Source organism: Podarcis gaigeae (genome assembly GCF_964106915.1).
Source record: "Podarcis gaigeae genome assembly, chromosome: 12".
In the NCBI taxonomy this organism is placed as follows: Eukaryota; Metazoa; Chordata; class Lepidosauria; order Squamata; family Lacertidae; genus Podarcis; species Podarcis gaigeae.
In genome coordinates this window covers 3,403,170-3,418,836 of record NC_139688.1, presented here as the reverse complement: position 1 = coordinate 3,418,836, position 15,667 = coordinate 3,403,170, and the positions used below count along the sequence as shown (strand labels likewise).

Below are 15,667 nucleotides of genomic sequence, written 5' to 3'. Positions count from 1 at the left end.
CCGCCTTCAGATGTCTTCTTAAATGTCAGGTAGTTTTTCTCTTTGACATCTGGTAGGAGGGCGTTCCACAGGGCGGGTGCCACTACCAAGAAGGCCCTCTGCCTGGTTCCCTGTAACTTGGCTTCTCACAGTGACAGAACCACCAGAAGGCCCTCGGAGCTGGACCTCAGTGTCTGGGCTGGAGATGCTCCTTCAGGTATACAGTACCAAGGCCATTTAGGGCTTTAAAGGTCAGCACCAACACTGTGAATTGTGCTCGGAAACGTACTGGGATCCAATGTAGGTCTTTCAAGACTGGTGTTATGTGGTCTCGGTGGCCGCCCCCAGTCACCAGTCATTGCATTCACTTTCGTTACTTTGTATGTTGTGCATTTTTAATGCACAGCGCGAATGCAACTTGTGTGAGGGCTACGTGCCCAGAAGTTGCGTGTAAAGGCAAACTCGCACTGTCAGAATGATGCAAAGGCTGAGAGCTTAAAAGCGCTTTCTGCAGTGAGAAAACCCTCCGCAGAGCTGCCAGGCTTTGGAGTCCCCTTGCAAGCTCCTCCAGAGCTCAGTAAGAAAGGCTGTCCTCTCCCCACTTATTTCCTCTCCAATGAGGCGTTTGGCCAATTGATATACAATGCCTTTTTAAAACGTGCTGCGGGAGAGGGATTTTTGGTTTGTTCTGTTCATATTTGTATTATGCATTTTGTGGGGGTTTTTTATTGTAATTTTTATATTGTGAACTGCCCTGAGATCTACAAATGTAGGGCAGCGTACACATTTAATAAATAATATTATTTATTGGCGATCTGCATGAAGCTGCTATCGTGCAAGCAAAATCAGCGTTGTGATCCTACTGTATTTTAAGTCTCCATAACCTCCCCTGGGACCTTAGGGTGAAAGACAGGTGAATAATAATAATTTTATTAGTTGCACCCCCGCCCCTCGGACTGGGTTGCCCCAAGCACTCTGGGCCATAGCTGTCAACTTTTCCCTTTTCTTGCGAAGAATCCTATTCGGAATAAGGGAATTTCCGTTTAAAAATGGGAAATGTAATCTTTGGGCATCTCCCCACAGATATAAAGGCGTAAAGATCACCCCCTTCCCACAGGGCCTTGTGAAGGGATGCTTGCTGCACCCACTAAGCTGCTCTTCCTTTCCCTCTAGCCCTATATCCACCAGGACCCCCAGGATCTGGTCCTGGGTGCCGACATGCCCATCAGCTCCATCCAGGCCACCATCGCCAAGCTCAGCATCAGACCTCCCTTGGGAGGGGCAGAGCCCTCGTCTGCCAACGGGCAGCAGCTGGAACCCCTGCCCTTGGCCATCCCAGCGCCCCGTGCCGACCCACTTCAGACCGCCTTTGCTGATCTCGGCTGCCCCGTTGCCAGCGCAGAACCGGCCCCCGCACTCTCCCCGCCAGCCACCCCTGCCCCAGCGGCGCCCGAGGCAGCTGGATGCTGCGCGGCCGAGAACAGCAACCATCTGGAAGAGGAGAGTCAGGAGGAGAGCGAAGCCCCGCCGGCGCCTCCTGGTGCAGAGCCCTCCGCCGCTCTGGCCCCGTCCTCCTCGTCCCTGGAGCTCCTGGCCTCGCTGACCCCCGAGGCCTTCACGCTGGACAGCGGCCTCAAGGGCAGGCACAAGGTCAGCAAGCAGAGCTTCCTCCAACCCCAGAACGGGGAAGGCCTTCGCGGCACCCGCCCCAGCGACGACCCCCTCAGCATGCTGGACCCGCTGTGGACACTCAACAAGACATGAGAGGAAGGAGGGCAGGCACACCGACCCGAGACTCTGCTGCTGCTAACGCCACCACCGATGCATTTTGAGGACTCGAAACTTGGGAGGGCGAGGGAGGAAAGGTGGCTTGTTCGCACTCTCCTCAGCATGCAGCTTTTCCAGCTGGACACTGGCCACAGCCAGGAAGCCTCTGCTGCGCCAGGAGCCACGCAGTGCCCACTCGACTCGCGTCCTTTCCCCCCCCTCTCCCACTTCATTTTCCCATCGGCTGCGTCTGAACGGCTGGAGGCGTGCAGGATTTTTCTGAGCTGGTTGTTCCTTTCTTCCACTTTGTGCCTGCCTCCAAGTGCCATGGGAAGGAAGGAATCTGTAAGTTGGCCTTTGGTGGAGGGGCAGGAATCACGGGAGGCGGTTTGGACAGAGCCCGGGACGTGTGGTTTCATTTTCACTGCGGACATAGGTGGTTACCCAGCTGGAGAAGCCCCCCCGAGGTGATTTTCCAGACCAGAGGAAGGTTTTGAAACACAGCCAAGGTAACTCTGTCCTAGGTGGACTAGTTCCAGGCATCTTCAGCTAAAGGGCTTCAAACCCCACCCCGCCACCCTTGGTGTTCCCAAGGCTTTGAGATGTAGCACTTCAGGCCTCCTACGTCCTCCTCTGCTCCTTAAACTGCCTCTGACAAGACTCCCTTTTGCTCCCGTCTACTGACTTCCACTCTGAATGGGGTATCCAAGACCCAACCAGCCCCCTTTGAGCTGGCGAGAGCCCATTTGGGACCAAGCAGCTACGTTTGATCGGCTTGCATGAAAGGTGCGTGGAGTGTCTTTTTAGCTGCTAGGTGAAGGTGCAGGAGATGTGCTTTCTCAGCAGCCTCCAAAGCTGCTCCCATGTCTTGCCAGCTCCACCTTCCGTTTCCTGTTTGGCCAGGCCGGTTGCATTTTGTTGCCCTTACATTCCAGCTAGGGATCCCCGTCTTGGAATTAGCTCAGAGGCCGTGTCAAGTCACCCAGCAGCCTTGAAGTGGTGATTGACAAGACTGAGCTGTTCCAAACCGTTCACCAAAAACACAGAAGTCCCTTTTTGTGGTTAATTGGGATCATCATCAGTGTGCCTGATGGTCTTTTACAAAGGGGCAAGAGCTCTGCCTCCTGTGCCCAAAAGACAGGCGATGGCATCAAACATAAGGAGTAACCCTGCAGCACTATGAGGTATGGTCAGAAAAAGAGGACTGTATGTTAACTGAGCCAACTTGGGTCCTTGCAGCAGCAGTGTGCTTCCTTAACAATGCCACCCAACTGTGGCCATATGAAGGCAGATCATTAAATGAATGGGAATGCTTAAATGTCCATTTCCCCCCTAAGCATTTGCTCTTTCCATCAGCTCCCTCAGTTTAAAGGACGATCTTCATGAAAGCAGGAAGGTTAAGGTGGGAGAGGGGCCAGGTCTTGGTGGGTTTCTAGGTTGTTTTTTGCTTTGTACAAATGTAACATTGTCGACTTACTCTGTAATTTAGAACCAACTTTTTTCAGCTCTTTGCTACTAAAATAAATAAACGGGAGCATTGCGGATGGATCCACTGTTAGATTTTTGTCAAAAGCAGCAGAGGGGGCTGCATTTCAATTTGCAAGTATCCAAATACAGCAAAATGAGTTGTGTAACTTTTTGGCGCCAAGATAATTCATTTGCAGAAGTGTTTTAAGATTGAGAAGTTTTGGGGGGTGGGGGGGTTGAGCAGCTGCTGGGCCTTAAAATACGTTAGCAGCATGCAATAGAAAGCAATGCCTTTTCTCTCGTATCTATTTTGGTTTGGTTTTTTTTAAAAAAAAAACTAAGTTGCCCACAAAAATTGTATGCAAGGTATACCACTTGCTTTTTTTTGCATTAAAGTGAGCTACACAAAGAGAACTGTTTGCTCAATAGATCATGCCAACTTCTTTAAAGTGCTTAGTTGGGGGTCTTCATGTGAATGGTGTTCTGTTGCAGTGCAAGTGAGTTTTGTGGGGTGAGGGTAGTGTGTTCTTCACAGGTGGGGTAGAAGCAGCTCCCCTCAACCACTTTGTTTTGCAGACAGCCTGTGTTCGCTGCAAACGACAATGATTTGGAAAAAAACACACACAAAACAAGCTTCTATGCCCAGTAGTCATCTTGATTTTGGGGTAGATTACCTTTCCCTGCTACTCCGCAAAACACACAGGAGGCATTAAGTTAGTTCTGTTTAATGTGTCTGTCTCTGTACACATTATAAAACACAATCTGGTACAAAAGCAGCTGTCGCTGTACAGTCCAAAGGGCACAGCAGAGCTAAGGCCACCTGAGGCATGGTGTGGACACGGACAACGACCCAAGAGGAAGCAGCGGGCGCAAGGGTGCCGGGAGGGTGTGTGCTTTGAGGCCCTGAACGGGCCTCCACTGGCCAGCGTTGCAAAGTAGTCTCTTGCCCCTGCCAAACTTGGGGCAGTGGGACAAACAGAATACAGCAGGTTAATCCCCCCCCCAGCTCCCTTGAGTAGCATACAGTGCACAGGGCTCCTACGACAGGAGATGCTAAAGTAAAAACAGCGTGAACTAGACAGTCAATTAATGGTATTACCGTTTCAAAAGCGTTGCTTGTTCCAGCAGCTCTTCCTCCATTTCTCTGTCTCTCTGCTACCTCTGTTCCTTCCCTTGCTCATTTGCTTTCTTTCCTCCCAGAGCTGCAGCCCAGCGCACCCCAAAATAAAAGTGGCACACTCTGCTGTGGATTTAGGGGAGCGCGAACAGCCTTGGGGGGTGCCGCAACTATTACACAGAATGGAAGGCGAAGGAGTTCTGAATTTTGGTGCTGCAAAGGGCACCACTGAAATTTGAGGTCTGCCACTGGCCCCAAAGCTGCAGCCACTGCTGCTCTGGCAAACCGTTCATCTACAGTGGTGCCCCGCAAGACGAACGCCTCGCAAGACGGAAAACCCGCTAGACGAAAGGGTTTTCCGTTTTGGAGGCGCTTCGCAAAACAAATTCCCCATGGGCTAGCTTCGCAAGACGAAAATGTCTTGCGAGTTCCTGCGGGTTTTCCCCCTTCCCCCCCTTTTTCTAAGCAGCTAAGCCGCTTATCAGCTGATCCGCTAAGCTGATAAGCCGCTAAAAGCCGCTAAACCGCTATCCGCTAAACTGTCAATGGGCTTGCTTCGCAAGACGAAAAAACCGCTATACAAAGAGACTCACGGAACAGATTAATTTCGTCTTGCGAGGCACCACTGTATCTCCCTCTTGGGAGTTGTGTATAAAGCAGGGATATTCTGGCAGGATGGGACATGAGAGAGGGGCGGAGACGCCCACCTCAGTGTTGGGCGCAGAAGCCGGGCCCCTGCCTGCCTGCCCCCCACTTTCTCTGCACAGTACAAAGCTAGCTCTAGCCGTTGCAGAACAGCTGCCTGCAGCCCCTTCACTGGTCCAATCCAGGCTGATGCAGAGGGAGGGGACGTGAGCAGGTGGTGCAGAGGCCCACTCTCCTCAAGCTTGCATGCCGGAATAAATAACTATGTACAGCACATCAATAAATATGGCAGGTAGCGCAGTATGCCTACCCCTTTCCCCTAGCAGGCCGGAGGAGGAGGAGGCGGCTGCCACGAGGACTGTGGCATCGGTAGGACAGCTATCCCAGGGCTACTGCAGCTGGAGAGACCTCATAGGCTCTCGGTGCGCTGGCTCTTTCCCTCTAGGAAAAAAGCTTCCCAAAAATCCTACCCACCCACCTCTACCTGCCCAGGGGTAGGAGTCCCACCACAGCAGCCAGCCCAGTTTTTTCTCCTTCAAAGTGTGGGACAGAAGCAGTGCCTGCCAGAGGAGGGAGAAAGGATGGAGCTCAGAAAGGAGGAGGGTGGTGTGTGTGTGTGGAGCAACAGCCCTGAAGCAGCTGTCCCTCGCCATCGCTGCGCCTCAGGAGGCCACACACAAACACATCCCACCCAGCAGGAGCTCTCACGGGCATGTGCAAAGAGCTCCTGCAGCGACAGAACTTCGAGGGAGGCATTGGGCACTGCAGCCAGAGCAAAAGGCTTATTGGGGATGCAGCCCCGTCCTCACACACCCCTCTCCCTTTTATAGATTGCAAGTGGGAGGCTGGGCTTTGACGTTGGGTCTTTCCCTCAGCCCACAATCTCTCAGCGCTTGCTGACACCCAACCACAGCAGGGTATTCTACCTCCACAGTCCTCCGGTGCTGAGTTCTTCTTAGCTTATTGTGAGCACGGAGAAAACCCCTGTTCAACCCCTGCAGATCTCAGCCCCCTTCTCTTCCACCACCGTCAAATTGCAGACCGGGGAAAGAAAAAGGAACTGCTGGAAGGTGGGGAGAGTCAGCAGCAGCTCTCTCTGCTCCCCAAGAGACTGCCCTGATCCCTGCCCCTCCTAGTTAGAAAATCAGAAGGTTGAGGGGGTCATTTCTGGCCTGTCCCCAAGATCCTGCTTCAGTCTCGCTTCTCCAGCACTGACGGGACGTAGACCAGGCTGAGTTCGCTGCCAAAGTTACAGACGATGGCCGCGTTTTCCAGGACCAGGATCTGCCGAGCGGGCTGCGATTCATTGCTCTTGCCCAGGTAGACTGTCTGCAGGAGGTCTCCGTAGCCGATGTCCCAGAAAGAAACGCAGCCCTGGCCTCCGGTCACCAGCAGGTTGTCAGAGATCACTCCCAGGCTGGCCCCGCATCCCATATCCTGTGCAGAGAGCAAACGGAAAGAGGGTGAGAAGGGGAGGTGGAGAAGAACGGAGCCTGTCATGAGATACGTGGGGCTAATCTTTGCCATGTGTGTCCACAGCACCAGAGGCACGGATTACAGGCAACTTCTGGCATCAGAACGTGTGTCCCAGCAACCCTCAAGGTGCAATTAGTACAGTGGTACCTCGGGTTACATACGCTTCAGGTTACATACGCTTCAGGTTACACACTCCGCTAACCCAGAAATACTACCTCGGGTTAAGAACTTTGCTTCAGGATGAGAATAGAAATCGTGCCCCAGCAGCACGGCACCACCATTAGCTAAAGTGGTACCTCAGGTTAAGAACAGCTTCAGGTTAAGAATGGACCTCCAGAACAAATTAAGTTCTTAACCCGAGGTAGCACTGTAAGAGCTTCCTGGATCAGGCCAATGGCCCACCTAGTCCATCATCCTGTTCTCAAAGTGGCCAACCAGCTGACTCTGTGAAATCAGCAAGCAGGACCCAAGCATAAGGGCATTTCTCCCCTCTGTAGTTTCCAGCAACTAGCATTCAGAAGCATTGCTGTCTCCAGCTGTGGAAGCAGAGCAAGGTCATCGTGGCTAGGAGCCAATGACAGCCCTCTCTTCCTTCCCTAGGCATGACTATGGCACGTGGCTCTCTTCCAACACCAGGAGCCAGACCTAAAAAAAAACTAGAAGAAAAATCAAAGGAGAAATAAAGTAATAACACTACAGCTATTTTTTTTCAACTTAGATACATTCCGAAACAGAAAACCATCAAGACTTTAAAATGGCAATCAAAATGTGTTCGTTCTAAATTGTAAAAAGGTAAAGGACCCCTGACAGTTAAGTACAGTCGTGGACGACTCTGGGGTTGTGGCGCTCATCTCGCTTTACTGGCCGAGGGAGCTGACGTTTGTCGGCAGAAGTTTTTTTCGGGTCGTGTGGCCAGCATGACTAAGCCGCTTCTGAGCATGACTAAGCCGCTTCTGAGGAAACCAGAGCAGCGCACAGAAACGCTGTTTACCTAACCACCGGAGCTGTACCTATTTACCTACTTGCACTAGTGTGCTTTTGAACTGCTAGGCTGGCAGGAGCAGGGACCGAACAACGGGAGCTCACCCTCTTGCGGGGATTCAAACCGCCGACCTTCTGATCGGCAAGCCCAAGAGGCTCAGTGGTTTAGACCACAGCGCCACCCGTGTTCTAAATTGTAACGCTCACTAATTTGACTTTCTGTCACATCCATGACATACTTGGGCATGCCTGAAGATTAAAAGACCGCTTTAAAAAGGTCCAAATCAGGCTTTCTCGAAGCTACCAGCATGAGTTTGACCAAACTGCGGGAGACAGTGGAAGACAGGAGTGCCTGGCGCGCTCTGGTCCATGGGGTTACGAAGAGTCGGACACGACTAAACAACAACAAACCAGGCTTCCTCAATTTCGGCCCTCCAGATGTTTCGGGACTACAACTCCCATGATCCCTAGCTAGCAGAACCAGTGGCTGGGATGCTGGGAATTGTATTCTCAAAACATCTGGAGGGCCGAGGTTGAGGAAGCCTGGTCTAAACTAATCCTAAGGAGACCTGGGTATGTCTAGTGTAGAGTCTACAACTGCAGGACTGATCCTGAAAGAAGAACCCTAGCAGCCACTGTGAATAATCTGGCAAAGGGGAACCTGCAAGCAGGTCTCAGTGGCAAAGTTCAGTGAACAGGCACAAATATAAAGGGAGGGAAAACAACTCTCCTTCCGTTAACCTGGATCTATTGCGACTACATTTTTCAGACTTTAAAGAACAGAAAAATGTCAAACAATGAACAACACTAAATACACAAAGCACCGCGGCAGGAGGCAGCTTTATCACCAATGACGTGGGTAAACCAAAAGGTCTTTGCCTGGGGCCTAAAGCATTCCACTGAAAAGGCCACTCTCTGCACCCCACTCAGGTGGAGCACCCACAGAAGGGCCCCTGATGAAGACCAGCAGGGTCTGGGATGCTTCATGCAGGGAGAGGTGGTCCTTGAGATATTGTGGTCGTGAGCCACATGGGGCTTTTAAAGGTCAAAACCAGCATTTGGATCTGAACCCATGAACTACTCCACAGCCAGTTTAGTCAGGCCGGAACTGGTGTAATATGCTCAGACCTTCTGGTCTCAGTTCTGGCTGCTGAATCCTGCCGTAGCTGAAAGTTTCGGAACTGTCTTCAAAAGGCAGCCCCACGTATTGCAGCCTAGACAACTGGAGCTAAGTTATCCCTGCCTACACAGGGTTGCAGTTGAGCCATCAGCTGAAACTGATGGAAGAACTTTGTGCAGCTGTGTTTCGAGCGACAGAAGCAGACCCAGAAGTGCCCCATGCTGCACACCTCATGCTATGGGGGAAGCCAGTCTAGGGACCCAACCACGAGCGGTGCCTTGTCTCAGCTTCAATATCTTACGGTCCATAAACAGCAACACCCTAGAGGTCCCGGACCCTAAGGAAGTTAGATTAGCCTCAACCAGAGCCAGGGCCTTCTCAACACTGGCTCCGGCCTGGTAGAACGCTCTGTCTCATGAGACCAGGGCCCTGCAGGATCTGATTTCTTTCCGCAGGGCCTGTAAGAGTTGTTCCACCTCGCCTTTGGCTTGGAGTCAATTTGATTCCCTCCCCCTTTCTTGTTTCCTTTCTCCTCCTGTGACGAGGCTGCATTTTAATGTTTTAATGTTGTATTTTAACCTGGTTTTTAAGTTGTATTTCAATCAACTTGTTTTTATTACTGGTTGTTAGCCACCCTGAGCCCAGTCTTGGCTGGGGAGGGCAGGGTATAAATAAAATTTATTATTATTATTGGCTCTCATCCAGCCTATTATAGAACAAACACCACCACAGAGCTGTAGAGAAACAGAGAAGAACGGAGAACAGCGCTGTGCGCCACCAGCGCACTGATTACTCAACACACTCCAAATCTCTGGGTGACCTGGGCCATACAAAGTCTTTAAAAGGCCCTGTGCCTTAAATCTAGGTCAGAAACAAATTGGCAACAGGCGAAACCCCCATCACAGAGCCATTAAAACTCCCCCTCGACTCCTGGAAGCTTCTGCGCCATCTTCAAAGGCAGCCCCACATTCAGCGCATCACTACAGAGTGGCTGGGAGGTTGCCAGGACAACAGGAGTGCTACTGGATCTCGCTGCCTCATCCAAGCAGCGCAGCCTAATTGCCAGCACTGTTCTTCCCGGCAGCCCGCAGAGAGATTTTAAAAAAGCCTTGTCTGTTCTTCAGGAAGAAGGGACATTCGATAAAATCAGAATGAGAATTTCTTCTTTATAAATCTTTTTCTTTTCTTTTTTGGAATTAGTGTAATACTAATGAAATATTAAAATGTGCTGGAAAGGAATTAATTGGCTCTAGCAAAAAGGCTTGAAGGAGTTAAGTTTAAATACGGTTTAAATTTTGAAATTTTAATGTTTTGAAGGTATGGTAAGGTTTTAGAAATTAATGGTAAACTGAATTGTAAAATTTTCAAAGGTCAATGATGTTTAAATGAAATGAAGTGGTTTTAGTAATAAGGTAAAATAAGAACTTGTAAGAATGGTCTGATATTAGATGAAAATCTGAAGTTATTATATATGAGGATAAATAGTTAAGGGTAAATTAAGAGGATATGAATTTGCTGAACCAACCTTTAAATGGAATACAAAAAGGGAGGTGTGAGGAAGTCAGGAAAATAAGTAAATGAATGGTAAGAAATTGAAAAGAGAGATTTTTATTTTTGCTTTTTCTTTTCTTTTTTTGTTTTAAACTTTTGGCTTTTGTATTTTTCTTGTGTTTATTTTGGTTGCCGTTCTGTGGCTACTTTTTTGTTAAAATCTAATAAAATATCATTAAAAAAAAAAAAATTAAAACAAGCCTCGTCTGAGGAAGGGTCCCCCAGCCACACACCTGCTGGATGGAATAGTGCTTGATCCCGGAGCTTCGGTCCCAGATGCTGATGACGTCGTCCAGACCGCTGCTGATGACGCAGCAGGTAGTGCAAGTCAGGGAGGTGACATCCCCGCGGTGGGCAAACATGTGGCTCACCCTGCTGCCCGTCAGCACATCCCAGAGGCAGATGGCCCCATCCTGGCCCCCGCTGGCTAGCACCATCGTCTGAAAGGCAAGAAGGGCCAAGTCACTAGGGTCCCCCAGGTCCTTCTTCCTCAGGCCTCCACCCAAAGGTGAGAGTCAGGCTGGAGAACTAACGCTGAAAGCTTCTAACAGGTTAGCGGGATGAAGATGAGCAAAGGGAGATGGGGCCCATGCAGTGCAGAAGGAAGCCCTGCCTCGCAGAAGATGGGCAGAGGCGCACCCTTAAAGGCGTTTGCCCTCACAAGTAAGCTAAAGGGATCCCTGAACATTAGGTCCAGCCGTGGCCGACTCTGGGGTTGCGGAGCTCATCTCGCTTTATTGGCCGAGGGAGCCGGCGTACAGCTTCCAGGTCATGTGGCCAGCAGGACTAAGCCGCTTCTAGCAAACCAGAGCAGCGTACGGAAACGCCGTTTACCTTCCCGCCGGAGCGGTACCTATTTATCTACTTGGACTTTGACGTGCTTTTGAACTGCTAGGTTGGCAGGAACTGGGACTGAACAACAGAAGAAGAAGAGGAGGAGTTTGGATTTGATATCCCGCCTTTCACTCCCTTTAAGGAGTCTCAAAGCGGCTAACATTCTCCTTTCCCTTCCTCCCCCACAACAAACCCTCTGTGAGGTGAGTGGGGCTGAGAGACTTCAAAGAAGTGTGACTGGCCCAAAGTGACCCAGCAGCTGCAGGTGGAGGAGTGGAGACGCGAACCTGGTTCCCCAGATTATGAGACTACCACTCTTAACCACTACAGCACAGGAGCTCCCCTGTCGCGGAGATTAAAACTGCCGCCCTTCTGATCGGCAAGTCCTAGGCTCTGTGGTTTAACCCACAGCGCCACCCAACCCCCCCACCAAAGCTCCCCTCTCCGTTCCAAGCATGAGCAGGAATGGCCTGAACAAATGGGGAATGCAAGGTTAGGATTCTTGCTCCGTGTTTGGAGTCATGAGACTGTTGTCTACAACATGATAGTGTATGTTTTCATTTCACAGTGTGGGAAGTGATGGAGACAGGTTTATGCTACTGTGTTACTGAAGTGGGACTATTGTCCTTTGTTTCTTTCTCTTTGCTGTCTGATGAGAAAGAGGAAGGAGCTAAGTCAGAATGCTCAGAGTGTATTATATGTAAATAAAGTGGATTAGCCAAAATGCTGTGCTACTGAGTTCTGTTACGCAAACTGCAAATACTCTGCAGGATCTTAAGTGTGCTGGTGCTTTTTGGTATCAGTCACTGTGATGTTCAGGCTGGAGAAAGCTTTTGAAGCTCCTGAACGATTGACCAGGAGGAAGAGAAAATGCCAGTCGGGCATGTGTCTCTACCAGGGTCCTACACGAGAGTAGGACGATTCTAACATGCAATGACACTGTGGTGCCGGGTCTTACAGGTGGGGCAATCCAAACAGGAGATTGAAATATTTTACATCTTAGGGTGACATCATGGCCATCGGTACTGTGGCCTTAATTGCTAAGAGGCACCTCCATTTAAGTGTGTTCAACTGGAATCCAGAAGTCATTTTGGCTCTGGTACCATATGGAAAAATCATACTCCAGATGTCCAAACCGATGAACAGGAGAGAGAGTGACTGTTCCTTGTGTGGTTTAAATCCCAAATTGTGCCCTTCCTTCTTTAACCTCAAAAAGGCACCTGTATTGATGCTGAGCAAATATGAGGATGTGTTTATAATTAAAATTTTATAGGAAAATAAAGATTGAGTGATCCTGCAAGGCCCAATTCAGAGGTTTATCAGGGGAGGCTGTCAAAACTGCATGGCTATTCTCATTCTATAGAGACTGAAAAGGTGTACTGGGCACTTGCAACCTCAGTGTTCTTCACTGTCCACCTTCAAAAAAATCCTAGTCCTCATCATTTTGAAGGAAACACTGAAAGCATTACATATCTTTAAGTGCCAGGCAAAAACATTCCTCTTCTTCCAGGCCTTTGGTTAAGTAAACAATCTATTGCCTTTTAAACTGGGAGGGGATTGTCTTTGTTTGTTAACATGCTATGCATTTTTGTGTTTTTATATCGTAAACTGCTCAGTGGCCCTCGGATGAAGGCTGGTTTAGAAATTTGATAAATAATGATAAATAAAAGAGGTGGGCTGGTTGGCCTTGTTTTGCCTGGTCCCCCTGCCTTTCTCCACCTGTGCCCTCCTCCTCGCTCTTCTTTTGCAGCTGAAACTGTGTCCTGGGCCCTGTGAGTTCCCTCCTACCTGGTCAACGTAGACGGCTGTGATGGCTCCTGAGTGGCCCTGCAGCGTGAAGAGGCAGCAGGAATCTTCCAGGCGGTACACCTGAATGGGGAAGAAGTAGTGTCACCAACAGTGGAAGAGGAGCCTGTGCAGGAGAAGCGCCTCTCTGTCTGTCTGTCTGTCTGTCTGTCTGTCTGTCTGTCTGTCTCTTTCTCTCTCTCTCTCTCACACACACACTTTACTCTCCCCACTGCAAGTGGACAACCCCTGGCCTGTGCAGACAGAGACCTGTAAGGGGAGCTCAAGCGGCAGAAGAAACACGCAGGGGCTGACAGACCACATGACTGCCCTTCCTTTGGCCAAGCCTGGCAGGAACAGCCACAGAAGCTGCCGGACGTTGTGGTCTCAAGCACTGCTGGTCTTGGGCCAGACAAGACTGGTACATCTTTTCCCTCCTTGCTTGCTCCCGGGCACGTCCAGCTGCTGCCTTTTGCAGGGCTGGAGGAAAGAAACATGTACCACCTGCCACCTCTCAAACGCAGTCAGGCAAGCAACCGAATAATAATAATAATAATAATAATAATAATAATAATAATAATAATTATTATTATTATTATTATTATTATTATTTGTAGCTCGCCCATCTGACTGGGTCTCCCCAGCCACTCTGGGCAGCTTCCAACAAAGATTAAAAATACATTAAAATGTCACACATTAAAAGCTTCCCTAAACAGGGCGGCCTTCAGATGTCTTCTAAATGTCAGGTAGTTGTTTATCTCTTTGACATCTGGTGGGAGGGCATTCCACAGGGCGGGCGCCACCACTGAGAAGGCCCTCTGCCTGGTTCCCCGTAGCTTTGCTTCTCGCAATGAGGGAACCGCCAGAAGGCCCTTGGCGCTGGACCTCAGCGTCTGGGCAGAACGATGGGGGTGGAGATGCTCCTTCAGGTCTACTGGGCCGAGGCCGTTTAGGGCTTTAAAGGTCAACACCAACACTTTGAATTGTGCTCGGAAACGGGGTGTGTGTGTGTGTGTGTGTGTGTGTGTGTGTGTGGCCAGAATGGAGAAAAGGGCACAGGAACCTAGGAAGACCCTGCTGGATCAGGGCAATGTTCCATCTGGCCCAGCATCCTCTTCTCACAGTGACAAACGAGATGACCTAATCCTGAAAGCAGGTATCGAGCGTTAAGAGCCCTCTCCCCTCCTGCAGTTTCTAGCAAATAGTCCTTGGAAGCATTTCTGCCTCCAGTTGCTGAAGGCACAGCACATCAAGTACCGTCTTTTTTCCTTTGTAAGATGCACTTTTCCCCTCCTAAAAAGGGGAAATGTGTGTGCGTCTTATGGAGCGAATGCAGGCTGCACAGCTATCCCAGAAGCCAGAACAGCCAGAGGGATTGCTGCGCAGTGCTCCCTCTCGCTGTTCTAGCTTTTGGCTTAGCCCCTCAGTCCCTTCCCCCACCTACCAGAAAAGCCCCCAAGAGCCACGCTCCCTTTAAAGAGCCGTGTGGAGCGTGTGTGCGGCTCTTGGGGGCTTTTCCCCGAGGAGGGAGAAGGGCAGCCCAACAGTGATGGGCTGCCCTTCTTCCCTGGGGAAAAGCCTGCAAGCGCCGCACACACGCTCCATGTGGCTCGTGAAAGGGAGCGCTGAGCAGATCCTGGGATGCATACAGGCTCTGCTCAGCGATCCCTTTAAATAATTTTTTCCCCTTGCAGTCCCCCTCTAAAAACTAGGTGCGTCTTACGGTCAGGTGCGTCTTATGGAGCGAAAAATACGGTGGCTTATTCTCCTCCAGTCTGGCCTCAGAAGCTTCCTCCGGAAAGTGGGAGAGCGCTCACAAAACAACACGGGCGAGCTCCATCTTGGCCAGCCTCATTGGCCCTACCTAAAGGCACCTCCTCTTGAGCCACACACCTCAGCCGGCCCCTTAAAGGCTCCATCTCGGGCTGGCACCACCAATAAGTCATGGAACGGCAGCCAGGCCACGGGCAAGGCATGGGCAACGTGAAAGAGAAGCCGGAACGAAGAAGTTCTGCAGCCAACGCCACCCCGCAGCACATTTGCCAGCCCCCAGTTACTCACCCTTAGCGTATGATCCTGGCTCCCTGTGACCAGGCGCCCTGCTGCAGCCTTCAGGGCTGTAATGGGCTTCTGGTGAGCGCAAGTCACCGTGTGGGTCAGCTGACACGTGATGACATCGTTGCTGCTGTACATGGGAGAGGATGGGAGGCTGCTCCTGCTGGGTGTTCCTGGGGGAAAGATGGTTCGGTCAGGCCTCTTCCTCCTCAGGGGACAGGGGAAAGAAAGCCCTTCCTCACGCGGCACACAGATAAGCTATGGAAATCGCTCTCAAAGGAAGCAGGGATGGCTGCCAACCCAGACGGCTTCAAAATTCATGGAAGAGGAGAAGGCTATCAAGGATGGCTCTGCTGTGTCTCCACAGGAGGATGCAGCAATGCTTTTGGAGGGGTGCCCAGATCCTGCTTGCAGGTTTCCCACAGGCACCTGGTGGCCACTGTGAGAAGGGGATGCTGGGCTAGATGGGCCACTGTCCAGGGCTGCTGTTTATTAGCTCCATCTGGTATGCAGGATGAGACCCTACCTGTCTGCAAACTGTCTCACCAGAGTGGTGCATGCTCTGGTTATCTGCCGCTTGGACTACTGCAATGCACTCTAGGCTCTCACTTGTGGGGTGCCTCAGGGCTCTGTCCTCTCCCCCAAGCTTTTTAACATCTTCATGAAGCTGCTGGGAGAGATCATCAGGGGCTTTAGGCTGGGTGCCCGCCAATATGCACATGATACCCAGCTCTACCTCTCCTTCAAATCAGAACCAGTGAGGGCAGTGAAGGTCCTGTGTGAGTGCCTGGATACAGTTGGCGGATGGGTTGAGGTTTAATCCTGACAAAGACAGAAGTACTGTTCTTGGGGGACAGTGGGCAGGTGGATGTGTGGGACTCCCTGGTCCT

The 15,667-nt window shown here is 50.7% G+C and overlaps 2 protein-coding genes across 4 annotated transcripts in view; one reads left to right on the top strand and one right to left on the bottom strand.

Moving 5' to 3' along the window:
- PTPN23 (protein tyrosine phosphatase non-receptor type 23) overlaps positions 1-3,287 on the top strand; it is a 56,659-nt gene extending 53,372 nt beyond the window's left edge. Inside the window, exon 25 of the mRNA XM_083703910.1 lies at positions 1,153-3,287. Coding sequence (XP_083560036.1) covers positions 1,153-1,743 — 591 coding nt within the window. The 3' untranslated portion in view covers positions 1,744-3,287. The remainder of the gene's footprint in view (positions 1-1,152) is intronic.
- A 635-nt stretch (positions 3,288-3,922) lies between these two features.
- The window catches only part of SCAP (SREBF chaperone), a 64,816-nt gene continuing 53,071 nt past the window's right edge, over positions 3,923-15,667 (bottom strand). For 2 of the 3 annotated variants that reach the window (XM_083703944.1, XM_083703946.1), the window contains exons 20-24: positions 14,784-14,950; positions 12,726-12,806; positions 10,337-10,543; positions 4,954-6,412; positions 3,923-4,623 (exon numbers count right to left, since the gene is read on the bottom strand). In XM_083703944.1, coding sequence (XP_083560070.1) covers positions 6,167-6,412; positions 10,337-10,543; positions 12,726-12,806; positions 14,784-14,950 — 701 coding nt within the window. In that variant the 3' untranslated portion in view covers positions 3,923-4,623; positions 4,954-6,166. Of the gene's footprint in view, positions 4,624-4,953; positions 6,413-10,336; positions 11,016-11,265; positions 12,807-14,783; positions 14,951-15,667 lie in introns of all 3 variants that reach the window. The other variant, XM_083703945.1, reaches the window with a different exon arrangement.